Source organism: Hakea prostrata, chromosome 3, assembly GCF_041222555.1.
Source record: "Hakea prostrata isolate BN-2017 chromosome 3, UWA_Hpros_2, whole genome shotgun sequence".
NCBI classification, from domain to species: Eukaryota; Viridiplantae; Streptophyta; class Magnoliopsida; order Proteales; family Proteaceae; genus Hakea; species Hakea prostrata.
In genome coordinates, this window is record NC_142602.1 from 37,298,105 (window position 1) to 37,324,138 (window position 26,034).

At 37.2% G+C, this 26,034-nt stretch overlaps 2 protein-coding genes and 1 pseudogene across 3 annotated transcripts; all 3 read right to left on the minus strand.

Moving 5' to 3' along the window:
* Window positions 1–9,854: 9,854 nt before the first annotated feature.
* LOC149022184 (dihydropyrimidinase-like) lies at window positions 9,855–14,866 on the minus strand (annotated as a pseudogene).
* A 1,362-nt stretch (window positions 14,867–16,228) lies between these two features.
* On the minus strand, window positions 16,229–20,666 carry LOC149022185 (dihydropyrimidinase-like). The gene is made up of 9 exons (XM_089147564.1): window positions 20,450–20,666; window positions 20,171–20,382; window positions 19,684–19,762; window positions 18,888–18,975; window positions 18,716–18,794; window positions 17,816–17,903; window positions 17,664–17,704; window positions 17,503–17,555; window positions 16,229–16,951 (listed from the first exon to the last, which is right to left on the minus strand). Exons 1-9 carry the CDS (start codon window positions 20,664–20,666, stop codon window positions 16,936–16,938), a joined length of 873 nt encoding a protein of 290 aa, XP_089003690.1. The 3' UTR covers window positions 16,229–16,935.
* Window positions 20,667–22,132: 1,466 nt separating this feature from the next.
* On the minus strand, window positions 22,133–25,700 carry LOC149022186 (uncharacterized). 2 transcript variants are annotated; one of them, XM_089150358.1, is made up of 6 exons: window positions 25,507–25,700; window positions 25,244–25,387; window positions 23,888–24,154; window positions 23,209–23,710; window positions 22,876–23,107; window positions 22,134–22,779 (listed from the first exon to the last, which is right to left on the minus strand). In XM_089150358.1, the coding sequence occupies exons 3-6, from the start codon at window positions 24,151–24,153 to the stop codon at window positions 22,307–22,309; spliced, it is 1,473 nt and encodes a 490-aa protein (XP_089006484.1). In that variant the 5' UTR covers window position 24,154; window positions 25,244–25,387; window positions 25,507–25,700; the 3' UTR covers window positions 22,134–22,306. The 2 variants fall into 2 exon arrangements, with proteins under 2 accessions (XP_089006483.1, XP_089006484.1); XM_089150357.1 differs by lacking the exon at window positions 25,507–25,700 and having other exon boundaries at window positions 22,133–22,779; window positions 25,244–25,487.
* Between the last annotated feature and the right edge of the window lie 334 nt (window positions 25,701–26,034).

Genomic DNA, 26,034 nt, shown 5'->3' on the forward strand with positions numbered 1-26,034 from the left:
TTTTCATGAGACTTTTGCTCTTGTGGCCAAACTAGTTACTGTACGAGTCTTGTTTGCTCTTGCCTCAATTAAAAATTGGTCACTTCACCAACTTGACGTTAATAACGCCTTCTTACATGGCGATCTTGACGAAGAAGTATATATGACTCTACCTCCTGGTTATCATTGAAAGGGGGAGAATGTTGTTTGTCACCTCCACAAATCTCTCTATGGTTCAAAGCAAGCTTCTCGTAATTGGTTCGCCAAATTTTCTACTACCTTAATGAGTGTGGGCTTCATTCAGTTGCCTACAAATTATTCCCTTTTTTCTAAGGGCCACAGGAATTCAACCATATTTGTCTTAGTATATGTGGATGACATCCTTATTGCTGGTTCTGACGCTTTGGCAATTTCCACCTTAAAGGGTTTCCTTCACCAACAATTTTGTACCAAAGATCTTGGGCCCATGAAATATTTTCTTGGTCTTGAATTGGCTCGCTCCCAAAAAGGTATTTTCCTTAATCAACGAAAATACACTTTGGATATATTATCAGATGTCGGCCTCACCGGTGCTCACCCAACATCATTTCCAATGGAACAAAATCTTAAGCTTACAGACTCCGATGGTGATATCCTTCCTGAACCTGCATCTTATCGTCGTTTGATTGGACGATTGATTTATCTCACCATCACTCGTCCGGATATTGTGCACACTATCAACATTCTTAGCCAGTTTATGCGCAAACCACATATGGACGCTGCAACTCGCCTTCTCCAATACCTTCACAGCTCACCTGGCCAAGGTATTTTACTTCTAGCTAATAGCACCTTATCACTTCGTGCTTTTGGCGACTCTAATTGGGCCAGTTGTCCCATGACTCGCCACTCCACCACCGGTTACTGTGTTTTTCTTGGTTCTAGCCCTATCTCTTGGAAGACCAAGAAACAACATACAGTTTCTCAATCCTTTGCCGAGGCAGAATATTGAGCCATGGCAATGGCCACTTGCGAGCTAATTTGGTTAACTTCGCTCCTTCAAGATTTTGGTGTTCATTTGAAGCAACCAATCCCTCTTTTCTTGACAATCAAGCGGCCATCTACATTGCCGCCAATCCTGTGTTTCACAAACGCACCAAACATATTGAAATTGATTGTCATGTCATCTGAGATAAGATACACTCTGGCCTCATCCGTACCGTTCACACTTCTAGTTCTACCCAAATTGCTGATATTTTTACCAAATCCCTTGGCAAAGATTTTTTTCTATTCCTCAAGGACAAGTTGGGAGTTCTTGATATTCACCTCCAACTTGAGGGGGAGTATTAGACATAATATGACCGTTGGAGATCTTTGGAGAATATGACCGTTGGAGATCTAGGATAATATGACCGTTGCAAATAATTTATTTCCTTATGTATAGTATGCCACATTTATTTTATTCTTTGCTTGATTGTATTATTGTTAGACAAAGTAAAGAATAAAATAAATGTGGAGAATGTAAAACCTAAATCCTATGCTTTATAAACCTATGATATAAAACATATGTGTTTGAGTCAACAAATCCTATGTGTTTATAAACGGTCAATAATATTACTATTTGAGACAACTATAAATGTGGAGCATCAATCATATGTGTTTGAGTCAACAAATCCTATGATATAAAACCAGAGGCCCGATTATAAAACCTAAATCCTCCAAGAGGATTCTTCCGCACATAGTTGTTGCTCGAACATCTCATGAGGCTTGGAAGAAACTTAATAAGGTGTTTGCCTCTGGTTCAAGATCTCGAATTCTTGAACTCAAGAATCACATATTTCAGCTTCAACACGGTTCTTCTTTGATTGCTGATTATATTCTTGAAATTCTCTCTCTCACTGATATGTTAGCTGCTGCAAATTCCCCGGTTTCTGATGAAGATTTGGTATTAATTACTCTGAGAGGTTTGGGTGAAGATTATAAAGATTTTGGCACTTCTGTTCTTGTTCGAGCGGATCCAATGTCGTTTGATGATTAACAAGGTCTTCTGCTGTCTCATGAGAGCCATCTACGAGTATCTTCACTTGAGGCTGCTAGTACCATTCTATCTGCTAATGTTGTTGTTCGTGGTTCTTCCAGTCAAGTCTCGTTTTTCGGTAACCACAATCAAAATTTTTCTACTTCTCGAGGAAGATTCAGTGGTCGTTATAATGGTGGCAGGCCATGGAATCGTCGGTACAATGGTCGATTTGGCTACGGTTCTTCTCATCCTCATTTGCGAAATCTTTCTGGTTCTGGTAACTCTAACACCGAGCAGTATCCTAGTTTCTCTTCATGTAATTCTAGTTTTATTTCTGAAAGTAGCTCTTCGGCTTCTCAGTTTCTGAATGAGTCTAGGATAATCTGTCAATTATGCAAAGCTGATGGACATCTTTGTGCTCAATGTCCACAGCATTTCAATCATGCATATATTGGTATGAGAATTCTTGCTTGCTCTTCTATTTTGAATCCTGCTACTATCTCTTCTTTGGATCCTTCTCTGTGGATATTAGATTCCGGATCTAATTCTCATCTTGTTGCAAATCTTGCCCATTTAACTATTCAAGAACCCTATTCAAGATCTAGTAATGTGATTGTTGGGAATGGTAATTCTTTAAGCATCTCTCATATTGGATGTTTGAATGTTGTATGTTCTGGGTCTCTTTTTTGATTGTCAGAGGTTCTGTGTGTCCCTAGTATTCGATATAATTTGTCCCTATATTTTCTCAAGAAAATTGGGTGTATTTTGAGTTTCACTCGGATTCTTTTTTGATAGGCGGCAAGACTTTTAATGGCCTCTATGCTGTTTAGTTTGGTTCGATAGACCTCAGTGGTGATCTGTCATCTAAAGCAGTGAGTCATGTTGCTGTTGTTGCCTCTACATTTCAATCTGCTCCAGTTGTTAGTTCAGATTTGTTTTCTTCCTCTACTGCTTTTGTTGCTTCAGCCCTTGATTGGCATAGACAGTTAGGACACCCTGCTCTAGGAAGGACTATGACTGTATTACAACATCTTGGATTTGAAGGTGTTAAGACTTTTCCAACTTGTGATGCTTGTAAGTGTTCTATGAGTCATAGACTCCCATTCAAGTTGTCTTCTTCAGTTAGTCAATTTCCATTAGATGTGATTCACAGTGATTTCTGGGTACCTGCTCCATTTACTTCATTTGATGGTTCCAAGTACTATGTTGTTCATTTGATGGTTCCAAGTACTATGTTGTTTTTGTGGATGGCTATACAAAATACACTTGGCTATATCCTTTAAAACAAAAGTCAGATCTGTTTGTTGTTTTTATCAAATTTCAAAAGATGGTTGAAACTCATTTTTTCTCCAAGATCTGTACTATACAAACTGATGGTGGGACTGAATACAAGAAGCTATTTACCTTTCTTGCTGATCTTGGTATCTCTCATCGGATCTCATGCCTATACATTCCTCCTCAGAATGGTGTTGCTGAAAGGAAGCATAGGCATGTTTTAGAATCTGCATTAGCTTTGTTATTTCAAGCTAGTCTTCCTCAGATTTTTTGGACAGCAACAGTTCAAACAGCAATGTTTCTTCTTAATCGGCTTCCTCTTAGTGTGTTGGATCATAAATCGCCATTAGAAACTTTATTTGGAACTTCTCCAGAATATGAGCTCTTAAGGGTCTTTGGGTGGTTGTGTTATCCCTAGCTTAGGCCCTATGCTAAGACAAAACTACATCCTTGGTCCAAACCTTGTATTTTTTTTTTAATTTTTTTTGGTTGTCTAGCAGCATACAACGGCTATTATTGCTATGATCCAGTTGAGAACAAGTTGTATATTTCTCGCCATGTGATTTTTGATGAAAAGCAATTTCCTTATGCTTCTTTACTTCATTCTTCTTCAGTTGTTTCTGCTGAAGTTGGTTGTCTACAGTCCCTTCTGTTATATTTCCTTGTAATTCAATGTCTTCATTTCCCAATGAAAGTTGTAATGGGCAGGGAAATTTAGCTTGTAATGGGGGGCTTTCTGGTTGTAATAATTGTATTTCAGATCCGGTTGTAACTCACAATGCAATTTCTCCCCATCCCCCAGCTAATGGGTCTGTAGGAGCTGATGGGCCTTTGGGCTTTCCAACTACATTGCTGCCTACTTCTGTAGGTTCAGCTGCTGATGGGCCTTCGGGTTTTCCAGCCACATTGCTGCCTAATTCTGAGAGTGTCAATGTTGTTTTAGATGCTGATGAGCATTCAAGCTTTCCAGCCATATTGCTGCCCAACTCTGTGAGCTCGATACTACTGGGTCTTTGAGCTTTCCAGTCTCTATTTCAACCTCCAATCATAATGGGCCTGATGGGTTTGAGATTGGTTATGTAATTTTGCCTCAACCTACTTCACATCGTGAGCTTCATGCTTCCTCTCCATCTGTTGTTTCTGATTTGCATGCACCTCTATCTAACTCTACAAGTCATCCCATGCTCACAAGGTCCAAAACCGGTTGTTCCAAACCTAAAGTTCCACTTAATTTGATGGCTGCTTGTATTGATGATATAATACCTAGTACTTATTCTCAAGCAGCTCAGTTTGTGCAATGGAGGCAAGCAATGCAAGAAGAATTTAATGCCTTAGTTCAAAATGGGACATGGGAGTTGGTTCCTTCCACATCAAACCAAAATATAATTGGATGCAAATGGGTATTTAGAGTTAAAAAGAAGTCTGATGGTACCATAGAGCGTTACAAAGCTAGACTTGTAGCTAAGGGATATTATCAACGCCTTGGTTTTGATTTTGAGGATACTTTTAGTCCTGTCGTAAAGCATACTACTATCCGGATTATTCTATCAATTGCCACTTCTAATAATTGGCCGGTTCGCCAATTGTATGTAGTAATGCCTTTCTCCATGGTGATTTGCAAGAAACGGTTTATATGGAACAACCAGCGGGGTTTATTGATCCCACATTTCCTTCTTATGTTTGTCTACTTCGAAAGTCCTTATATGGTTTGAAATAGGCACCTAGGGCTTTGTATACGAAACTCACTAATTTTGTTACATCTATTGGTTTCAAGGGATCCTGCACTGATACTTCCTTGTTCTAATATGCATCTTCCTTAGTGGTTGTTTACTTTTTGGTATACGTTGATGATATCTTAGTAACTAGGAACAGTATTGCGGCAATTTCTTCCCTCATCAAGTCACTTGCTACTGCTTTTGCTATCAAAGATCTTGGTGATCTTCATTATTTCTTAGGCATTGAAGCTTTACGCACTAATGATGGTCTTTTCCTTTCCCAGCAAAAATATATTTCGGATTTGTTGACTCAAACACATATGATTGATGCAAAGCCTGTTGCTTCTCCTCTTGCCTCTGGTGCTTCTCTTTCTTTGACTAGTGGTGTTCCTTTGAAAGATGGTACTAAATATCGGCGTGTTGTGGGTGCCTTACAATATCTCACCAGTACACATCCTGATATCTCCTTTGCTGTTAGTTTGGTTTCTCAATTTATGCACTCTCCCACTAGTGTTCATTGGAGTACGGTGAAGCGAATCTTACATTATTTACGTGGAACAGCTACTATGGGATTATTTTTCTCTCCTAAATCCTCTATGTCCCTTACCGGCTACTCTGATGCTGATTTGGCGGGAAATCCAAATGATCGTCGCTCTGTCACTGGTATATGTGTTTTTCTTGGAAATCATCTCATCTCTTGGAGTTCTCGCAAACAGCGGACTGTTTCGGGCTCTTCTACTGAGGCGAAATATAGAGCTATTGCCTCTGTTGCTACTGAGCTTATTTGGGTTCGATCTCTTCTTGGGGAACTTGGTGCATTTCTTTCGACAACTCCTCTCATTTGGTGTGATAATATTGGAGCCACCTACATGACTGCCAATCCTATCTTTCATGCTCGTACTAAGCATGTTGAGATTGATTTCCATTTTGTTAGAGATTCGGTAGCCTCTCGACAATTTTTAGTTCGCTAGGTTTCTTCTATTGATCAGCTAGCTGACACTCTTACAAAAGGCTTGCCTCGTACTCGATTTTTAGCTCTTAGAGACAAGCTAACGATCATTGATCCGTTACGCTTGCGGGGGTGTGTTAGATAGAGTAAACTGTCAATATAGTATTTGTATTCTTAGGGTTATAAATACCCTTGTACATATCATTTCTAGAATATATATTAAATATCATTTTCTACATTCTCCACAATTATATATACACATGAAGAGGTAATACAAAATCACTTCTACACAAAATCTTATTAACAAAATAAAAAGTAGCAAAATTAGAGATCTAATGTTTGGTTTGGAAATGGATGATTAGTTATTGATGTTATTTGATACGAAGTTTCCTATAAAATTTTATCATCAAGTGAAAATTTCTAGGATGGTCATCACTAATAATATTATTGCTGGGATGGTGTTCTAGCGCTGGGATGGTGTTCTAGCAACTAATAGTAGTTTGCTGAACTTTTAAACTTGTTCTGTCCTTTAAAATGTTATTTATTATAGGAGAAACTTCACTTCCAAGATCTACACTCTGGGCTGTGAGATGGGTGTGGTTTAAACATCTGCCTGAAAATTTAACCAAATGTTTAGAGGGTCATACAACCGGAGCATATATCTCTCCCCCAAAACCAAAACCCCCAGCCATTCTCCTGGATAACTAAATAAATACCAATTGAGTTCCTCCTCTTTCCTTCAAAGACATTGGAGTCTGAGGGTGTATGGTGAGTGGCTGCACTTATTTGAAAGCTTGCATTTGGATTGAGAATGATAATATCAGCATCAGATCCAGCAAGTATTGTTCCCTTTCTTGGATTTATATTGAAAATCTTAGCACTGCCACAATATTCAGAAGTTATACTTTGGGAAGGAAGTCGCACAAAAAAAAAGAAAAAAAATTCAAATTCTTGCAAAGATGGCTCTCTGGAGCGAGAAACAACAAAAATTATCTACGATGCAAGAAAATGTTTTCACATGTTTAAGCCACCAAATTAGTGTATTATACTTAGAACTTAGAAGTAAAAAAAAATATAATAAAAATAGGTCAACAAGTAAGTAATTGGCCATGAGACAGCTTAGAGATTCAGTGTCATATAGTTCATATCTTATATCCCTCACTCCCAAAGAGAGCAGATGAGGAGGTTGGTAATTGCCATTGATGGTGATGGAATATTAATCCTGACCCCAGAATAGTCATTGTATGACTACAAGTACTGATCAATACCAGAGAGCACCTGTCATCAGTGTCAGAATCATCTGCTAAGCCTCCATGGTAAATTTATTTTGCGGGTGTGTACACCAATTGTGAATGCTAGCCCTCTTCAGTTACATTATAGGGTAATTTTCATCTGGACCCCTGAGGTTTGGTCTATGTCATTTTTAGTCCAAAAAAACTGAAACTTTGCATTTGCCTCCCCTGTACTATAGAAAAAGTCAATTGAAGGACAAATTATCACTTCTATGACAAATTTGCCCTTATTCTTTTTTTTTTAATTTAAACAAAACATGAAAAATAAAAATGAAAAAAATCCAAATTCAAATATTTGAACCAGAGAAATACGATGGTTAGCATTCGAAATCAAAAGAGTTGTTTAAGATTGAAACATCATGTCATTCGAAATCAAAAGAGTTGTTTAAGATCGAAACATCATGCCCTTGAACCTCCGTCGAAGCTCTGCCACTTGAAGTTTTCTTAACCCTTTGAGCCATGGAATCACATATTTCTTATCGTCGAAAGTTTCAGATTTGTCTTCTCCGACGACAGTCTTATCTTCGAGCCATGGATCACATCTTTCTTATCGTCAGACGTTCAGATTTGTCTTCTTATCGTCTTTCGCCATGAGCCGGTGTTTAGACCCTTCTGCTTACAATTCTGTGGCGTCAGAAGACGAAGAGAAGTGTTTTGATTCTGTATTTCCATAGCCACAGAGTCCCAGCTATTGGTTCCATGACGGTTAATGGCACATGCCAACAACAGCTTCTCCCAAATCCCCAATGATTGCTTCACAACATCTTCGACTTTAACCATGGTTTCTCATATCTGACGCTCCATCAACCTTTCTGCAATTCGTAGATATTTTTTTTTTTCAAAACTAGGGTTTTTTCCCTTTTTATTTCTCTTCGGATTTCTCGTCACTTAATGAAAATTTATCTTTTTCAAATCCTTGAATCTTGTTTCCACTTACCTAAGTTTTCCAAAGTAGCCCCGTGAAGCAAGAGAGCTTTAAGCTAGGGATTCAAAGTTAAATGAGTTGAATGAAGAAACATTCAAGTGTTTGATGTTCTTAGACGGTTGCTTTGTGGTGTTTCGCTACAGTTCTGAAGAACTGGATTTCGAGAATCACAAATGAATATTAACTTAATTTTTTTTTTCATTTTTATTTCCTATGTTTTTTGTTTAAATTAAAAAAAAAAGGGTAAATTTGTCATAAAAGTAATAATTTGTCCTTAAATTGACTTTTTCTATAGTACAGGTGAGTCAGATGCAAAGTTTCAGTTTTTTTGGACTGAAAATGACATAGACCAAACCTCAGGGGGTCCAGATGAAAATTACCCTACATTATATTATCATTTTACTAGACATAAACTAGTTCTTACAGTAACTACCAACATAGCGTCTTATACATAGAGAACCTGAAAATATCATTCAATGCTTGTAAAATTCTAACATAGTCAGAAGGAGAGATTAAACCTGATTCCTGCATCAAAGACTTGTGTGTGAGTGTATGAGAGAGACTTGCATCAGTTCCAAAAGAAGCTTTAGCCAACCCCTCCATTAGGGGTGTCAACGGTTCGGGTTGGGCCGGCTTCGGGCTGGGCCTAACGGTTTCGAGCTGAAAAGCACTCAGCCCAAACACGACCCATTAAGAAAATAACGGTTTCTAGCCGGTTTCAGGCCGGTGCGGTTTGGGTTCGGGCTGACTAACGGTTTGAGCTAACGGTTTCGAATTGGGTTTACTAACGGTTTGGGTTCGGGTTTACTAGCGGTATGTTTTGAGTACTTTGTTGATGTGTGGAATTTATCAAAAGCATGTAAACACATATAAGCATTAAGTTCTCTTCAAATATCTTGTGTTGGGTGTTCAAAACCAAAAACTCCTTTTTTCTACAAAGAAGTAAAAATTATAGAACTAATATACAAAAGAAATCTAGCATCTTGATGAATTTTAGTGGGTTGTATTTGCCTATTCTCCTTTCCCTTCTTAACAATTGTAAAAATGGATCAAAATAAAGCATTAAAAGATTTTCAAATGATAATACATTTGCTAAATATTTACTAAACTCATCTTCCAAATGGCGAAGGCTTTGACAGGCTTGTTGTTTTCATATTCCAACAATTAAGAAAACAAATAGAAACTTGGGGGTTTTCTTGGCTTTTACATTTAGATTTATTTTATTTTATTTATTTATAACAAGTTTAACGAGTTGGTTCAGGTTCGGGCTGGTTTCGGGCCAAACAGTTCGGCCTAGCGGGCCGCACACGGGCTAGCCTGGCCCAACCCGAACCGTTGCGGGCTGAAGTTGTTCAGCCCAAACACAGCCCATTAAGCTTCGGTGCGGGCCGATTCAGGCTATAACGGGCCGGTTTGGTCCGGTTTTAACGGTTCGGGTTAGATTTTGACACCCCTACAATTATAGTTTATCAATTCATTACAGAACCTATATCTTCTCTCCCCAATCTCACCCATGTTAACATTTTTTTCACCGGCCGGCACAGCAAGATTCCAACAGGTTACAGTAACCATGCAATGGATGATCATGGTTAGAAAGAAAAAATACACACCACACATTGTGCAGCTGGAATTTTATCCAAGAATCGATTAGAAAATAAATTGATAAAATAAAGTTTTCTAATGAAGCAGTTATATATATATATATATATATATATATACTAAATTATAAATCAATGCCATCGAATAAATTCAAGAGCAAAAACAGATAATGAAAGCATTTCGGACCAGCTTTCCGAGCTTTAGCTATCTCTTCCATTGCATCAATACTCATCACATGAACGACGTAAAGGGGTGTGTTCACAAAAGCTGCCAACCGAATGGCTCTTGCAGTTGCCTCTCCTTCCAGCTGCAAAACCAGTAAGCTACAGATATATAAACTGCTATTGATACAAAGACATTCTACAAACATACTCTTGACCAGCAATGCTCTTGTAAATTTCACATAGTACAACTAAAAGTGGGGCAACATATGAGTGTGAGAACTAAGAATAATAGCATATTAAAAACTCTCTAAGACCTTGGATGTCCTCATATACAAGTTAGACCTCTCTACATAATACCTTAGATAATTGAGCCAAGGCAATACAAACTACGGGCATTTTATAAAAGAATATATTCCTGTTACCACAGGTGGCCTAGAAAGTGCATGTCCTTCTGGACCTGTTATTCCAAGATCAATCATCATTTCCTGTCCTTCAACTACAGCATCACCATTTTCTCCATGAACCATAGCCAAGGCACCAAGAGACTTGCACTTTTTCAAGCTTTTCAATAGAACTTCATCATTGACCATAGCAATTCCTTTGCAAGCGAGCATAAATTTGAAAGAGTTGATCCCTATAGATCATACTGCCATAAACAGTCATCAGCATTACAAGGTATCTGATTGTATCCAATTCATGCTGAGCAACATGCTAATCTTTCTCCTTCACCATAATTTCCATCTCTTTTTCAACAGCTTCATCCCATTTTGTGATGAACACATGGAAACCATAATCCATGCATGAGTTTTTTGCTTTCTCTTTATATGCTTCAAAAACCAGAAGATAAACTCCCATTGACTGGTGGGACAAAGTCAATGTGCATTGTAGTTCCCCCAGCTAACCCAGCAGCCTGACCGCTAAAGAAGCCATCTACGCTCTCAGCAGCACCAGAAATTATCTCCAGGTGTGTGTGAGGATCAATTCCTCCTGTTACATCGGAAGAGAAAATTTTTCATTTTCAAATGGACATTGTTAAATTATTATATTTGCATGATCAACTGTTAGTTCTGAAATGTACATAAGAGCTTAAATATCAATAGGAGGCAACAAATTTCATAAAGAGAAGAAAGCCCAAGTTCTTGGGGGAACTGAACCCAAGTTACCTTCCCAGCGTTCACACCATGAGTATGATATGTGCAGGTTTTGGGACTAGTTAGTTAATAAATCCACCAGAAAAAGGCACCACCAAAAAGAGAACAAATAGAAAACCCAACCAACTTGGTTTATTGTATTCGTTCAATAAAACCAGATCAAAAGATCATAATAGCTATTCAGGATATGATCTAAAGAGCACAACTTCGTTTGCTGAGTTAATATCCTCTGGCCCAACAAATTTTTAGTTTTCAAGACTTCAGTCCCTTACAAAGCATGGATATATGTTGCCTGGGTGTTGGAGAAAATCCATCAGACCAGAGCTCACCGTAAAGACATCAGTCCATGAACCAAAACTAACAATTACAAAATTATAGATACAAATACAAATATGAATACTACTAATTACAATATCAATATAATAATAAATAAAGTAATAAAATAAATACAATGAAAATGAGGCTGGGCACAAAAATAATTCACAGAAGTCTAAAAAACTATAAACATGAGCATGACCCCAAAACACATGTGAAATTCGACAGCTCTAAAACTTATTCCAAATGGATTTTTTTTAAATAATATCAAGTAAATGCTCTATGTATACCATATCTTATTGAATGTTCTAGAGTTCAAACACCACTACCACTGATACCTTGTACCCCAAAAGTTTGAATTTCACCTGGCATAACATACTTCCCAGAGGCATCAATCACTTTAACATCATCTCCAACCTGTGGGAAACAATTAAGTACTTCATATAAATGTGAATCCCCAATTCCTTCTTACGTTAGTTAATGGATTCTTCCAAAACCAATTCAAAATTGAAATGTCATGTGCATGCAGTAAGAAAGAAAAACAAGAATAAAAATCAGAGAAAAATAAATCTTCCAAGGAATAGATAAGCAACTAGTTGATTCACAGTTACCTAACATAGCATATATGAAAATAATGAGGATATACTAGTCGGATGAAAGAAGTATGTGGAATTGGATATATATAAGCCCAGCTATGGTGTATCGTTATTGGCATGCATTGACTTCATTTCCACCTTTTGATTGTTGGGAACCAAAGTGACTACCTAATGCTTATGACATTGAATAAAAACTCATCATGTGCAATCTCATAACGGTTAATTTCCTCAGTGAGCACCAGTTATAAGGATTTGGGCATAACAGTTAGCTTGAAAATAGTAAGAAGTCCGACAACAACAACAAAAACAAAAACAGGCTTACTGTTGTCTCCTGCGGTCTTAATTCTCCTTTTCGACCTTATGTTTAAAGGCTTTGTTCTCTTGTTTTCTTGGTTTTAATATACTCTTTATTCATCCAAAAAAAACAATGAAAACAAAAACAAACAAAAAAGAAAGAACAAACTGATGAACATACAAAATTACATGAACTATTCTGAAATAATACTAAATACTGCAGAGAAAATTTAATCAAACAAAGGAATTAGATATCAGATTGATGAGCACGTTTATGTGTGAAATCTTAGGGCATAAAACATGCATTTTACACACTTAGAGTGGAGCTACCTTGGGTTTTATATTGTTTTTGCAGATTTGAGGACTTTTCAATATTTAAGCAAATATTTGGAGTTTTGGGCATGAATCATGCAATTTTACACGTTAAGAGGTCCATTTAAATTCTCAAATGCGAAAATGGGCTTGATCTGGAGCATGATGGGCTAGAGATGTGATTATGAGCCAACTCCAAAATATTTAAGAGATAAAGAAGGCAAATTTGATCTACAGCTAAGATTATAAATTATCAATCAAATATACAGAGATATTATTGAGAGAGTCCAAATGGAGAAAAGAGTCCTTGCATACCTCAATATCTTATTTCCTATTTGTGATTTGATTAAAGAAAGAAAAAGAGGAAAATTAATTATATTTAGAGAAGAAATAGGCAAAAATCCCGTTTTTGAATGTCTATGTCTAGTTTCAATCATGTCCTTCATCGAACGGTCATCCGGTGTCCGATCGAGCTGATTTTGGGAGAAGAGCTTCACGACTTCTTGATCTTCAAATCCAACGGTGGAATTGTGCATCTGATCTCTCTAAGTCAGTATGATTAGTACGTCAAAACCCTAATTGGTTGAGTTAGATAGAAACCCTGAGTTTTATTCAAATTCAGCCGTGCCTCATATCTCATGTAAACTCTATAAAAGGAGAGCATACTCCATCAAAGGGGAACGTGTTCTAGAGCTTAGTAGAAGCATTCTTTCTTCTCTCTTCATTTTATTTAGGCTTTCTTTAGTTTTCTTTGCTTGCATTTGTGAGATTTTAATTTCTAGATTGAATGTTTAAGTTTAATTTTTTATGTAATGGAATTCAAGTTCAAGTTTCAAGTTTTTAGATTCGTTTTTCTCTAGGTCTAGCAATTGCAGATTTAGATCATTCTAGATCTAGATCTGGTTGTTAAGGTTGGTTGAGATTCGAATCGTTTGTTCAATTCGCAAGTAAGTAACATTCTTCATTAATCGTCTTTCCTCCCTCCATTCCTGCTTCTATCTACCCCTCCATATTCTTAATTTAGGATTTACTTTCAGTATTTATTTATTGTTCTCCCTTCCCCTGGATCTTTAATCAGAAATGCCTACAGTCGTGCCTCTCTTTGGTTTAGGTTTCCATTTTACTTTCTGCAATTTACTTTCAGCATTTATTTATTGTTCTCCCATCCCCTGAGTCCTTAATCAGAGATGCTTACAATCGTGCGTCTCTTTGGTTAAGGCTTCATTTTCCTTTTATTGCTTTGTTTATTGCTTTGTTATTTACTTTCTACACTATTTTTTTCTTTAATATCCATTCCTCCGATCGGTGGACTGTAAGCTACGGCAAAGGGTCCACGGTCAAAGTCATTATTATTATACTCTCATTCCCTCGATCCAGAGCTGACACTCGGATCACTTCCTTTTTCCTTTTATTTTTATTGTTCGCCATTTTTTTTCCTATCTTTTATTTATGCATTGATTATGTTTAATTTATTTTTCGTTTCAATTTGATTGCATTAGATGTATAGATTAGGATCGTTTAGTTTAGTTAATTAGTTAACAAAAATTGAATCATTCCACTTTCATATTACTATTAAGAAGTTGAATTCTAAGTGGCATATCTCCCTGAGATCGACCTGTTAGCTACAGGATACCATGCATTTGCGGTTCCTTTTAAATTTCACAGTCACAGATCATCTCAACTACGATAACAACCAAGGAAAGAAAACAAAATCTAGTCATAGTATTTGATCAGTCATTTCCGAATTGTTTCCGTTCTTGCAAAAAAAATATTCTTCAGCCTTAGTTACCATAAACATAGTTTATCCTACTGTTCAAGCTGTATAAACCATCAAAACAGAAATCGATCCTACGTTGATGTTAGGCTTGACAGAGAATAATCCCATCCTCAACATAAACATCTGCCACTTGCTGATGGTGAGCGTTTACGACAATTCCTCCCTTGATCAATAGCTTCGAAGAGAAAGAATCACTCTCCGACTCTCCATATGCCGCACGGCAAAAATGCAAAAAATATTCCACTTATCCAGTTAGCATGTAGTAATAATAACCTAAAACAATCAAAATAAACTAAACGAAGAAACAACAGAATTTCAATCGGAACTCGGAAGTGTTAGAACTGAAGTTAAGAAGAATCTGATTGCCCATGGTGCTTGTTCTGATTCAGACAACGGGAAGATGGCGAGAAGACAAAATGAAGCAAATAAGAGGCTAACTAGCTGAACTGTGAAAGAAGACAAAATGAAGATATCGATCTTCGCTCTTCGAGTACTGAATATAGAGGAGCGAAACGAATCTTCGCCATTAAAGCTTGAGCAGAGAAGCCAAGTCTACTATGTGATCTCACTCACTAACCAATCACCACTTCCGCACTTTATATAGTTTTTGAAATTCTGAATAATTTTCCCCGGAAATTTGACCTGCTTGCCAAGTGCCAAGTAATGTAATTGGATTTTTGTTAAAAAAAAAAAAAGAAAAAAAACATAAGAGTGGATTGATTCCCTTGCTGACCACGGGATGCGTTTGCACTGGAGCACTATAGTTGACCATAATAGACGGTTGTGATGGCTTGCATCTATTTCCTTGTTCACCACGTGATGCACGTGATGCGCATGTATTGGCTATCCATCCATGATCCATTCACCCCTAGCAGTTAGGGGTGTAAACGGATCGTGTTCGAATCGGATAGTGGTAATACCATATCTTATTATATTCAGACGATTTTGGATAATATTTTATCAGATTTTTTACTGATTCAGTCAAATTCAGATGATAATCAAATAATTATTTTCTTAAATAGATTCTTCTAAATGACTATGTATACAGATTGAAAATAGGTTTTCGACTACCTGTTGAAATTTTTTACCGGTTTATTTGTGAGGCTAGATTGGAAATGTAAGAATTTATCAACTATGGTAATTATTTTAGTAGAAAATCTATAAAAATAGTCACATATCTCAACTGAAAAATTATATAACCAAGAAAAATAAAACCAAATAAGTAACTTAATCGGATAATTTTATTGGACAGATGATAATCGGTAATAAAGGGTATACCATATCCTCATCCTATTAGTAATCGGACAGATTCGGATACCACTAAATAGATGCGGATACGAATTCGCGAGCGGATTTCAATTTTCCATTTACACCTTACTAACAGTTGCATAATGGGCTAGGCTAGGGTGTCAATTGGCCGGGTTTGGTCAGGTCATTCTAAGCCCAACTCTATCTTAGGATCTAAACCCTAAACTCAAATCCTACTCTATTTGGGGCTTTTTAAGCCCAATTTGCCTGATTTAATCTTGATAGAGTTGGATTAGTGCTGATTTAACCTTGAAACCAAAACAATATACATGGGCTAATGACACTGGCACCAAGGAGATTGAACTCTTCATCTCTTAGTTAGGAAGTGTAGGTGTTTGTCAACTGAGCTAACAGTTTGAGGTGGTTAGTTAAATAATTATTTCAACTCTATTTATGTATAATTTTAATTTAACTAAATTAACATAGGGTCGGGTCAAGTCAGGGTTGGGCTAGGTTAGCTTGACGTTACACCCGAACCCTACCCGATCCTGTCAAGGCTAATTATTTTGTATCCCAAACTCACCTTTCAAATCAGAAAGTCAGACCGGACTTAGGATGGGTTTGGATAGCTTTTGGGCCAATAGGGTTTTGTTGACACCGCTCAGTGGCAAAAATGTCTTCAAAAAATAGGCTGTCTTAAAAATATTTAGATACTACTGGTATCACTTTGCTTTGGTGGATGATTTAAGACTTGCTCAGTTGCAATTCTACATTTTCCTTGTCCAATGGTAGTATTCTTGAAGGAAGATTCACTGATAATGTGATCTCAGTAAAACAACTAAGTTAAATCAAACAGAGCATTGCAGGGTACAGATAATCCAATTCCAATCTTTGTGTTTACTTCAAATATCCTGAAACTTGTTTACTCCAGTTAGGGAATGAGAAGAAGAGAACTAATCATATCATATAATGCAAAATGAAAAGTTGAAGTTCTGGGTACATGAAAGTAATGAAACTATGTTCAAATTCCTTTCAACTGCTCTTCCATTTCTGAGTTGTCTGAATTGAAATACATTTAAACACAGACAGCCCTCAAGATCTTATTTGTCTCAAGGCCACAATTCTCATTATTTCTCTCTTATTTCTGTTTCGGCTAAAGACAAAAGCTGAACTCAAGCTGCGGCCTTAAAACGCTGAACAGGAGCACCCAGAGATGACAAGTATGCAGCATCAATTTTATCCATACCATAAAAAAGGTAACTGTAGGGTGGCATTTCAATGTATCTTCCAGTTCCAGGTACAACCTTCAGTTCATCATTTTCCCACACAACTCTTCCTCCACAAATGGTCACTTCCACTTTTCCCTACATTTTTTAGAGAAGATGTTAAAGCAATTCTGAAATGAAAAAGGAAAGATTTAAGGTTGTTGTTATACTACATGTCTATACTAATTAAGAAAGTCAATATCAATCAATCTTCATATGGAGGATGTTCGAAATTAGAATTCAAATTTTGAATCAGATAGACTTACCTAGAGTGGAAACATCAATCAATCAACAAGGTTTATCTGATTGATTGACTGTTTCAAATTTGAATTTGAATTCAAATTTCGAACATCCTCTATACTTCACCTGGTAGATGAGAGAATTGGGGAATGACATTTATTTCTGATATCTAAAAGAAAATAAGGGCATATCCAGTGCAAGAGGCTCCTACCACTGATGGGGAAGGTATCTATTAGTGTCAAAACCATCTGGCAAGCCTGATTTCACTGAAGAATGGTTTTGCAGTTGTGCATACCAATCATGAAGTCTAGCCCTCTTCAGTTATTCTATTATCATTTTACTAGACTTGACCAATTCCTTTTAGTTACTCTACTGATATGGTATCTTATACATAGAGAGCGAGAAAATACCATTCAGTGCTTGTGACTCTGACATAGTCAGAGGGAGTTATCAAGCCAGAGTTCTGCATCAAAAGACAATATCAGAAGAAAATAGACCACAGCCCAAAAACTGAGAAATCCCAGCCACTTGGTTGACTTGATACTAGCTACAAAAATATGTGGCAGCTTACCACCATAGTATCCCAGACTAAATGCATCCTTTGTTCAATACCTGTGAATATCAAGGATTGTTGCAAGTATGTACCAAATAAACATTAAACTGCAAATTACATTTCATTGAATATACCAGGACACAGAAAATAAATCAATCCATAGTGATTACCATTGACACCGTTTGGAATTTTTCGGAAGTCATCAATACCCAGGGCTTTTTGTGTGGAATTGAATGAACAATAATCAGTTCCTACAAGCTGCAAAGTGTTAAAAGAAATTGTAACAGTGATCAGTTCCTCTTTTCTGCATCCCTTCAGCTTACAGGTTAAAATATAATAAAAGTTGTAAGACAAGGAGGATTGTAAGAAAGATGAGATAGAAATGAAGACAGCCAACCAACAGGCACAGTAATTCAAGTAATCAGTGGAGACCAGAAAAGCTCAGTTACAATTCAAGCTAGTTATGGGATTTGCCAACAGGTTGCTCTCCACATCACGTTTGAAACCACTACAGGATTCATCATATGATAAATTGCTGTAAAGTGAATGTGAATGATATATTTTTATGTGGACACAATACATAATAACACTCTTCATTTGGTTTGTTGTTTTGACCTCCAAAGAATGTTACAAAACGAGCAATTGGCTTCGATAAGTTGGACTTAGTTATAGCATGGATATTGCAGACAGGACCCATGAAATTGTGTTCGGTATCGAATATGTTACCTATGGCCCTATATATTCTGTCAAATGGCATCAGTGCAAGAAGGTTATATTGAGCTTAGAACATAAGTTGATAGCCCACATATTAGTAAAGACAAAAAGCATACAATATTGGCAGGACCAAGGATAGGAGTAATGCATCTTAATACCAAAACTTCCCTCGGAAAAGAACCCAATTTCTAAGCTACTACTGAAAAAAAAATGAATTTCAAGAAGCTGTGCCTAGACTAAACAGCTTAATGCAGTTGATATGTAGAGCTTACAAGCTCACATTCTTTTTTTCCTAAACTTTATATTTTATCTAGGTGGAGTTCTGAGATCTGTAAGTCCAAAGATGAACAAGAAACCTGCAAAACTCCTGTTGATAGGGCAGCTTGAATAGCTTTATCATGTCCTGCTTTCCTTATTGGAGGACTCGTGACAAACCTGAAAAAGCAAAGCACACAGGATGGCTGTAGTAGCTTGTTAAATTGAATTAGAAAAAATGGTTTAAGGAACTGAAAAGCATAATTTTCTTACTTCGCAGCAGTAGTGAAGTCAGGGTCAAAAATCCTGGACTCATCAAGTGCCAATCCAGCAGCTATGGGTTCTCCAATAACCCTTTGACCTGCAGCATTAAATGCAATCGTTTAAACCCACCATTAACATACTTAAATGCATTGAAGATAGTTTTGCAGCCATTTAATTAGAACATCATCAATCAACTTGACTGATAACAACTGATGGGCATAGAGTGCAAATTTATAACTAACAGGAATTACTCTAGGCATGAAAAATGGATATAAGTTAGACAATGTAGGAGAGAGAAGAGAGAGAGAGAGAAAGACGTAAAGAAAAATTCATTGATATTATAAAGACAAAAGTGTTGCTCTTTATCTGTCCCTCCAATCCTCTAGTCTCTTTCCTTTTTCCTTTTTCTTCTATACTTTTCTAAATGAGAAGCAGATAGTCCATCTCTCCACTATATTACTTGTTTAATCTGCGACAGAACCTATATGTTCTCTCCCCAACCCTACTTCTGGTAACAATTTATTCATTGATCACAATTAAGAGTCCAATAGCTTAAAATTATGATGTCATATGTAGATCATAGTATAAAGAAAAATAGGCTACCATGCATCAGATAGCTGGAGAACTTACAATGAAGCATCCATTTCAAATAAAGTGAACAAAAAAAAAAGTTTCAGCAAAACAGAGACATATTTAGTGAACTGCATATTAAGGCCATTAAACAAATTCAAGAGCAAGAACAGTTAGTGAAACATTTCGAACCTGCTTTTTCGAGCTTTGGCTATTTCTTCAATCGCATCAATACTCATCACATGAACAATATAAACAGGTGTGTTCACAAAAGCTGCCAACCAGATGGCTCTAGCAGTTGCCTCTCCTTCCAACTGCAAGAGGACCAACTTACTGAATTATGGACTGTAATTGTTACAAAGACCAACCCTACAAACATAGCTGGGACCAGCAAAACTCTTAATACATTCAACACAATGCACCTAAACTCTAGTTTTAATTTTACTTTTCTATCCTGTTTTCATCATCAATGTTATTTCTTTTAAGCTTTCAGGTTGGATGCTTCAACTTGGTATGAGAGTCATCAAGCTCATTTTGTTAACTAAAAATGCATCTTCACCTAAAATAAGGGCATACATGCTCTGCTTATGCCCACCCAAAAAGTGAAAAACTTTAGGACTATGGATGCCCTCATATACGAAAGCTCAAATTTAGTGATTGGAACTCTTCATCAAAAGCAACAAAAGCTACAAGAAACTGATAAAGGAATGTCTTATTGTTACCACTAGGGGCCTAGAAAGTGCATGTCCTTCTGGACCAGTTATACTGAGGTCAATCATCATTTGCTGCCCTTCAGCAATGGCATCACCATTCTCACAATGAACCATAGCCACTGCACCAAGAGACTTGCATTTTCTCAAGCCATTTAATAGAATTTCATCACTGACCATAATGCGTTCTTTGTAGGCAAGGAAAAACTTGAAAGAGTTGATACCTATAGATCATAAAGCCATAAACAATCAACAAAATTTTAACCAACTCATGATGAATGACATGCTAACCTTTCTCCTTGACCATAGTTTCCATCTCTTTTTCAGTTGTCTCATCCCATTTGTTGATTGTTACATGGAAACCATAATCCATGCATGATTTCTTTGTATTTTTTGCCATGATTTCAAAACTAGCAGTCAAATTCCCACCAATTGGTTGGACAAAGTTGATGTGCATTGTAGTTCCCCCTGCTAATGCACCAGCCTGACCATGGAAGAAGTCATCCATATTCTTGACATCACCATACGCTGACTCCAGGTGTGTGTGTGAGGATCAATTCCTCCTGTTACATCAGAAGAGGAAACAAATTTCAGAAGAAGAAATTCAAATCATTTTCACAGCCTTCACACTAGGAGTAAGAAAGGTGCAGGTTAAACATTTTTGAAATGGCCTTTTTGAATAAGTCAAGCAAATACTCTATCTATACTAAATCATGTTGAAAGATTTTAGAATTTGAAAAACCCCATACCCCTGATATCTCGTCTGCCAAAATTTAGAAGTTTTGCCTGGCATGACATACTTCCCAGTGGCATCAATCACTTTAACTTCATCTCCAACCTGTGGAAAACAAGTATTTAAAATACAGATCAACACCCCACATGTTCTAACATGTGCTAATGAATTCTCCCAAGATCCTTAATCAACCATCTTCTACTAAGAAAGAAAATCATGAATAAACAACAGAGTAGAATAAATTTGAGAAAGAAATAAGCCTATAGTTGATCCACAGTTCCAAGATAGAACATATCTCAAGATAAGCCTGCACCAGCTCATATGAAAGAAACAGATTGCAGAGCATTTATATTGTAGTTTCAGCTTACTCTGTTGTCAGAAAATAAGTACAATAAAAGGTTCTTCTCATGTCTATGCTTATAGAACTCAGATAGCCACAAAGCAAGAAAATTAGTTTCAGCCATCAAAAGAGATTAGGATCATACTATGATGTTAGGCCTGACAGAGACAATTAATCCATCCTCAACATAAACATCAGCAATTTCCTGATGGTGAGCGTTCACAACAATCCCTCCTTTGATCAATATCTTTGAAGATGAAGAACTACTCTATGTCTCTCCATATGCTTCAAGAGAAAGCTGCAAATCATATTCCAGTTATCTAGTTAGTATCTAGAACTTCAGAAACAAAACAAACACAAAACAATAGAATTTTCTTTTCTCAATTCAAATTGATTGAACCCAAGTAAAAATCTCATTAGTGCTTACCCCTGTTAGTTGTTCTGATCCAGAAAAGGAGAAAATGGCTAAGAGGCAAACTAAAACAGAGCTGAGAATCAAACATGGTCGAGTGAAACAAAGCTTCATCATCAAAAGCTTGAGCTGAGAATCAAAATGTAATCTTTGTGATCTCTTTCTGTCACTCGACACTCACAACTCACTGGGTAGTGTACTCTTGCCATTTCCTTGCCATTTATAGACTTTTGAAGCTTGGATTTTTCCCGGGAATCTGAACCATGCTGACCACAATAACTCAAAAGGAGAGGCAGTGGCAAAAATGTAATATTACCTTGAAGAAAATGGTAAATTGGGAAATTGGACTCAGGTAGATGGCAACAATTCTGTACCAAATTTCCCAATTTGGCACAGAATGCACTTTTTATGCTTCTGTGCCTAATTGGGTAAATTTGGTACAGAATCTGTACTAAAAACTTGTATGGTTGGACACAAATGGGCACGTTTCTCTGGCAAAATTGGCACAGAATCTTGTATGGTATGTACGACTTTTATGCCAAAATGGGCACTTTTTTAATAAAATAATTAAAAATATAAATATAAAATAATTAAAAAAAGGTAAATATGCTAGTTCAGTTCATACACAGGTGCTCACATAAAATCAAGTGAGATATAATGTTTTCAAGTGATTAGTGGGAGTCTAGCTCTTGCTGCTAATTCATTTGCAATTGTCTTCCTTTGCTCTTCCATTTGTCTTGCTTCATTTTGGGTGTTTTCAAGAGGAATATTGGGGTCCGATGTTACTTCTTCAGGTATCCAATGCGGGTTTCCATACTCTACAAACTTTTTGTCGGCAACTTGCTCATCGCGGATGAAGTTATGAATAGCACAACAAGCAATGACAATTTTGGCTTGAGTACGTAATGTAAACCCGTGACGCATTTTACTCAAAATTGGGAACCTGCTCTTTAAGCATCCAAAAGACCTCTCTATAACATTCCTTACTGAAGAGTGCCTATGGTTGAAAAGTTCAACAGCATTCCTTGGCTCTCGACCTCTCCCCCTGAAATCTTGCAAATGATATCGATTACCCTTGAATGGTGTCATGAATCCAGTCATAGTCGGGTATCCGGAGTCAACCACATAATACTTACCTACGACAATTTAAGATAATAAACGTTAATCCCATAAGTTTAGATCTGATGACGGGTTAAAAAAAAATATTGATGAAGTAGTTGTATTAAATTTACCTGGAGGAGGATGAGGAAAATTGAGAGCAGGGTCTGTAATCGCTTGTCTAAAAATTATGCAATCATCTGAAGAACCTTCCCAGCCAGAATAAACAAACGTGAATTTCATGTCAAAGGAACATGCACACATGACATTTTGTGTGGTGATTCCTTTCCTTCCACGATAGTGTACTTGTTTTTCAGCCGGTACAATTGCATGCACATGGGTGCCATCAATTGCACCAATACAATCCTAGTACAATGAACATTCTCAAACCCATTAATAAAAGTCGGTGAGCAGCATAAATATACATGTGGGAGATTGTATTCCAATAATGAAAGCTTGTATCATACCTTAAAGTAAGGAAAGTGTTTTGGATTTGTGAATATCTCTGTGGGAATTGCATCAAAGTTAGGAGGCCTTATGTTTTCTTTACTTAACATCACAAAAGCATTTAACACTCTCTTGAATACTCTTGTGATTGTCTCAGGCGAACGTTGGAAATCTTCGGCCACATCCCTATATTTAAAGTCACGACCAAGTAAACACATAAATATACCAAGTTGCTCATCAACACGAATATACCTAGTATCATCTAACCATCCTCGATGCCGCATTTTAGTCTCTAAGTTAAAAAACACATGTCGTTCCATCTTGAATCTCTCGAAAACGTGATCTACATGTCCCTCTAATATTTCTCTAACACGTTCCGGTCCCGTGAGTTTGCTATCTCTCATTGGCTCAGGGACACGGGTCACTTTTGGTTGATCTGACAGCAGCATTTCCAAACCTAAAAACTCGATAAAAATCCCTTCATCTGAATCACTAGATGTATCCATACTATGATTATAGTCCCTGAAAATAATCATACAAACCATGTTCAAATAGAAAGCACAACTAAATCTTCGTAATGCATAATCTATTAAAAACACACATAATGCATAACATGCAAATCCAAAGTTCTATACTTCATACCCTATTTAAAAGCAAACACATGCATACACTACAAATTCAAAGTAGGAAGGTCCATACCATATCTCAAAATACTTATCATCCAATGCGTCATCTTGGCTTCTTTGAATCCCACGTGAAGGAGTGGGTGTCGGCACTTCTCCTATTGGTTCACACCATTGAAAAAAACTACATCTCCTTGGAAATGATGCACATACTTGATATAACCTATTAGGATGTCGAATTGATGTTGAAATTCTGACTGCAGCTAGGTTCCCACAATTGCAATTTGTATTGTTGAACTTCAAATAAGAACTTCTGACATCATTGACACTGGATGTTGACATCCTAATACAAACTTCTTATGTTTAAAAAATAGACCACAAAGTAAAGTATCCGACTAAACTATAAATCAAACTAGATGCAATTCGAACAATCATGTTAAACAATCATAAGTCCTTGGCCTTTAAAATTGTAAATAAGAGATAGCAATCTATGGTTTATTCTTATGCTGCAAATCCTAGACATACAGGTACAGTGACTCATGCCATTGTGGATATAGTTCAAAGAAACAGCACTGGAAACAGAACTGGTGCCAATTGGTCTTTTCATTTACTTTTTTGGCCATTTGCCAGAACCAATTGGCTTATTTTTCGATTAAAGAATCAGGTCCTGCCATTTGCACCAAATCTTGCGTCACGGCTTCTCTATCCAATGGAAAGAAATGACCAAATCAAACTTCAAAATGGCCAAGAAAAGAAAACCATCGTCATCATGGAATCTCATTCAACAATTAGAGCTCTTGTGTAAAGAAATTCTTTATTCAATTATATGAAGCCCCTAATCCCTTCTCAACCCCAACCCCACAAGAAAAAAACAAACTAAGAATTGCACCAAATGATGGTCACAGTCACAGACTTTCTGAGTATTCAACATCTAAGGGCTAATACCAACTAATGTATGAATCTTTTAAGAAAATATCAGATGAATAAAATTGCTACAGAAAATCAAGATATCCAAAAATGAGACTACCCATAAAAGCAAGAAATGCAGATATTTATATATGTAACCAGTTTAAATCACCTCATAGAATTCTGCAGAAATTTATATATGTAACCAGTTTAAATCACCTCATAGAATTCTACAGAAATTTATATATTTTCTGTTGTCCTTTCTGTCAAAATGAATCTAACCGACAACAGGAAGATTCAGGTCAGAGTATCAACGTAACCAACCAGAGAATCTGGCACAAGAACAAATCCATAGAAAGCCAATCCGTGGAATTTGCCTCAGGCTGTACGTGTTTCTTAGATACAATTCATGATGCAACAGAGAAGGTCTATTGCTAAGGGAACAGATCATTAGAAATTTCTACAGAAAGTTATATACTTTCAGTTGTTGGCCTTTCTGTCAAGAAACTGGAGATTTAAGAAATACCTGGTGGCAGCGGTAGTATACCACAGAAGAAGAAGAAGATTGTCGGTTGCAGAGAGCTTGCCGAGTTGAGTGAGATGAGAGAGACGAGACGAGGGACCTTGAGAGCAGAAACCACAAAAACTGTTCGGTAACCAAAAGCTCGAACTACAGAGCAGAATCCCCAACCAGCACATTTTAGTCCGACATCAGAGCTCAAATGGGTAATCCTAATTTCACTCTGAAGATAAATTCTTAGGGGAAAAAATAAGTAGAGAAAAGCATACCAGAGGCGATATTGTTGAGAGACAAAGGAGGAGGGCAGTCAAGATGCAAGGGCTCCTCTTCTCGCGAAACCAAACCCGACTTGATGCTCTTCTTCAACCTCCAATACAGGGTAGGCAGAGAAAGTCGACAGAAACCAGCGAGAGTTCCAGAGAGTTGAGCGAGACGAAAGAGAGCAGAGAGTTGAGAGAGACGAGAGATGAGCAAAGCTTAGGGTTATCGTGAAAATTACATCGGTAACGCTAAAGCAGGGGGGCGGGCCCCACTGGGGGGGGGGGTGCCAAAGAAAAATGGCTTGGGGGGAAAAGGGGGGGGGGTGAGAGGGGAAGATTGTGGGGGAAAACCACACTGGGGGGGAAAAATTAAAGTGGGGGTTTCAGGGGGGGGGGGGGGGGGGGGGGGGGGGGGGGGGGGGGGGGGGGGCGGCCAAATTTCGCCAAAAGTCGGGCGACTTTTGGTAGGGGTTCGATGAAAAATCGAACCCCTGTTTCGATGGGTTTTTTTGGTCATTTTGACCTGAAATTTGATGT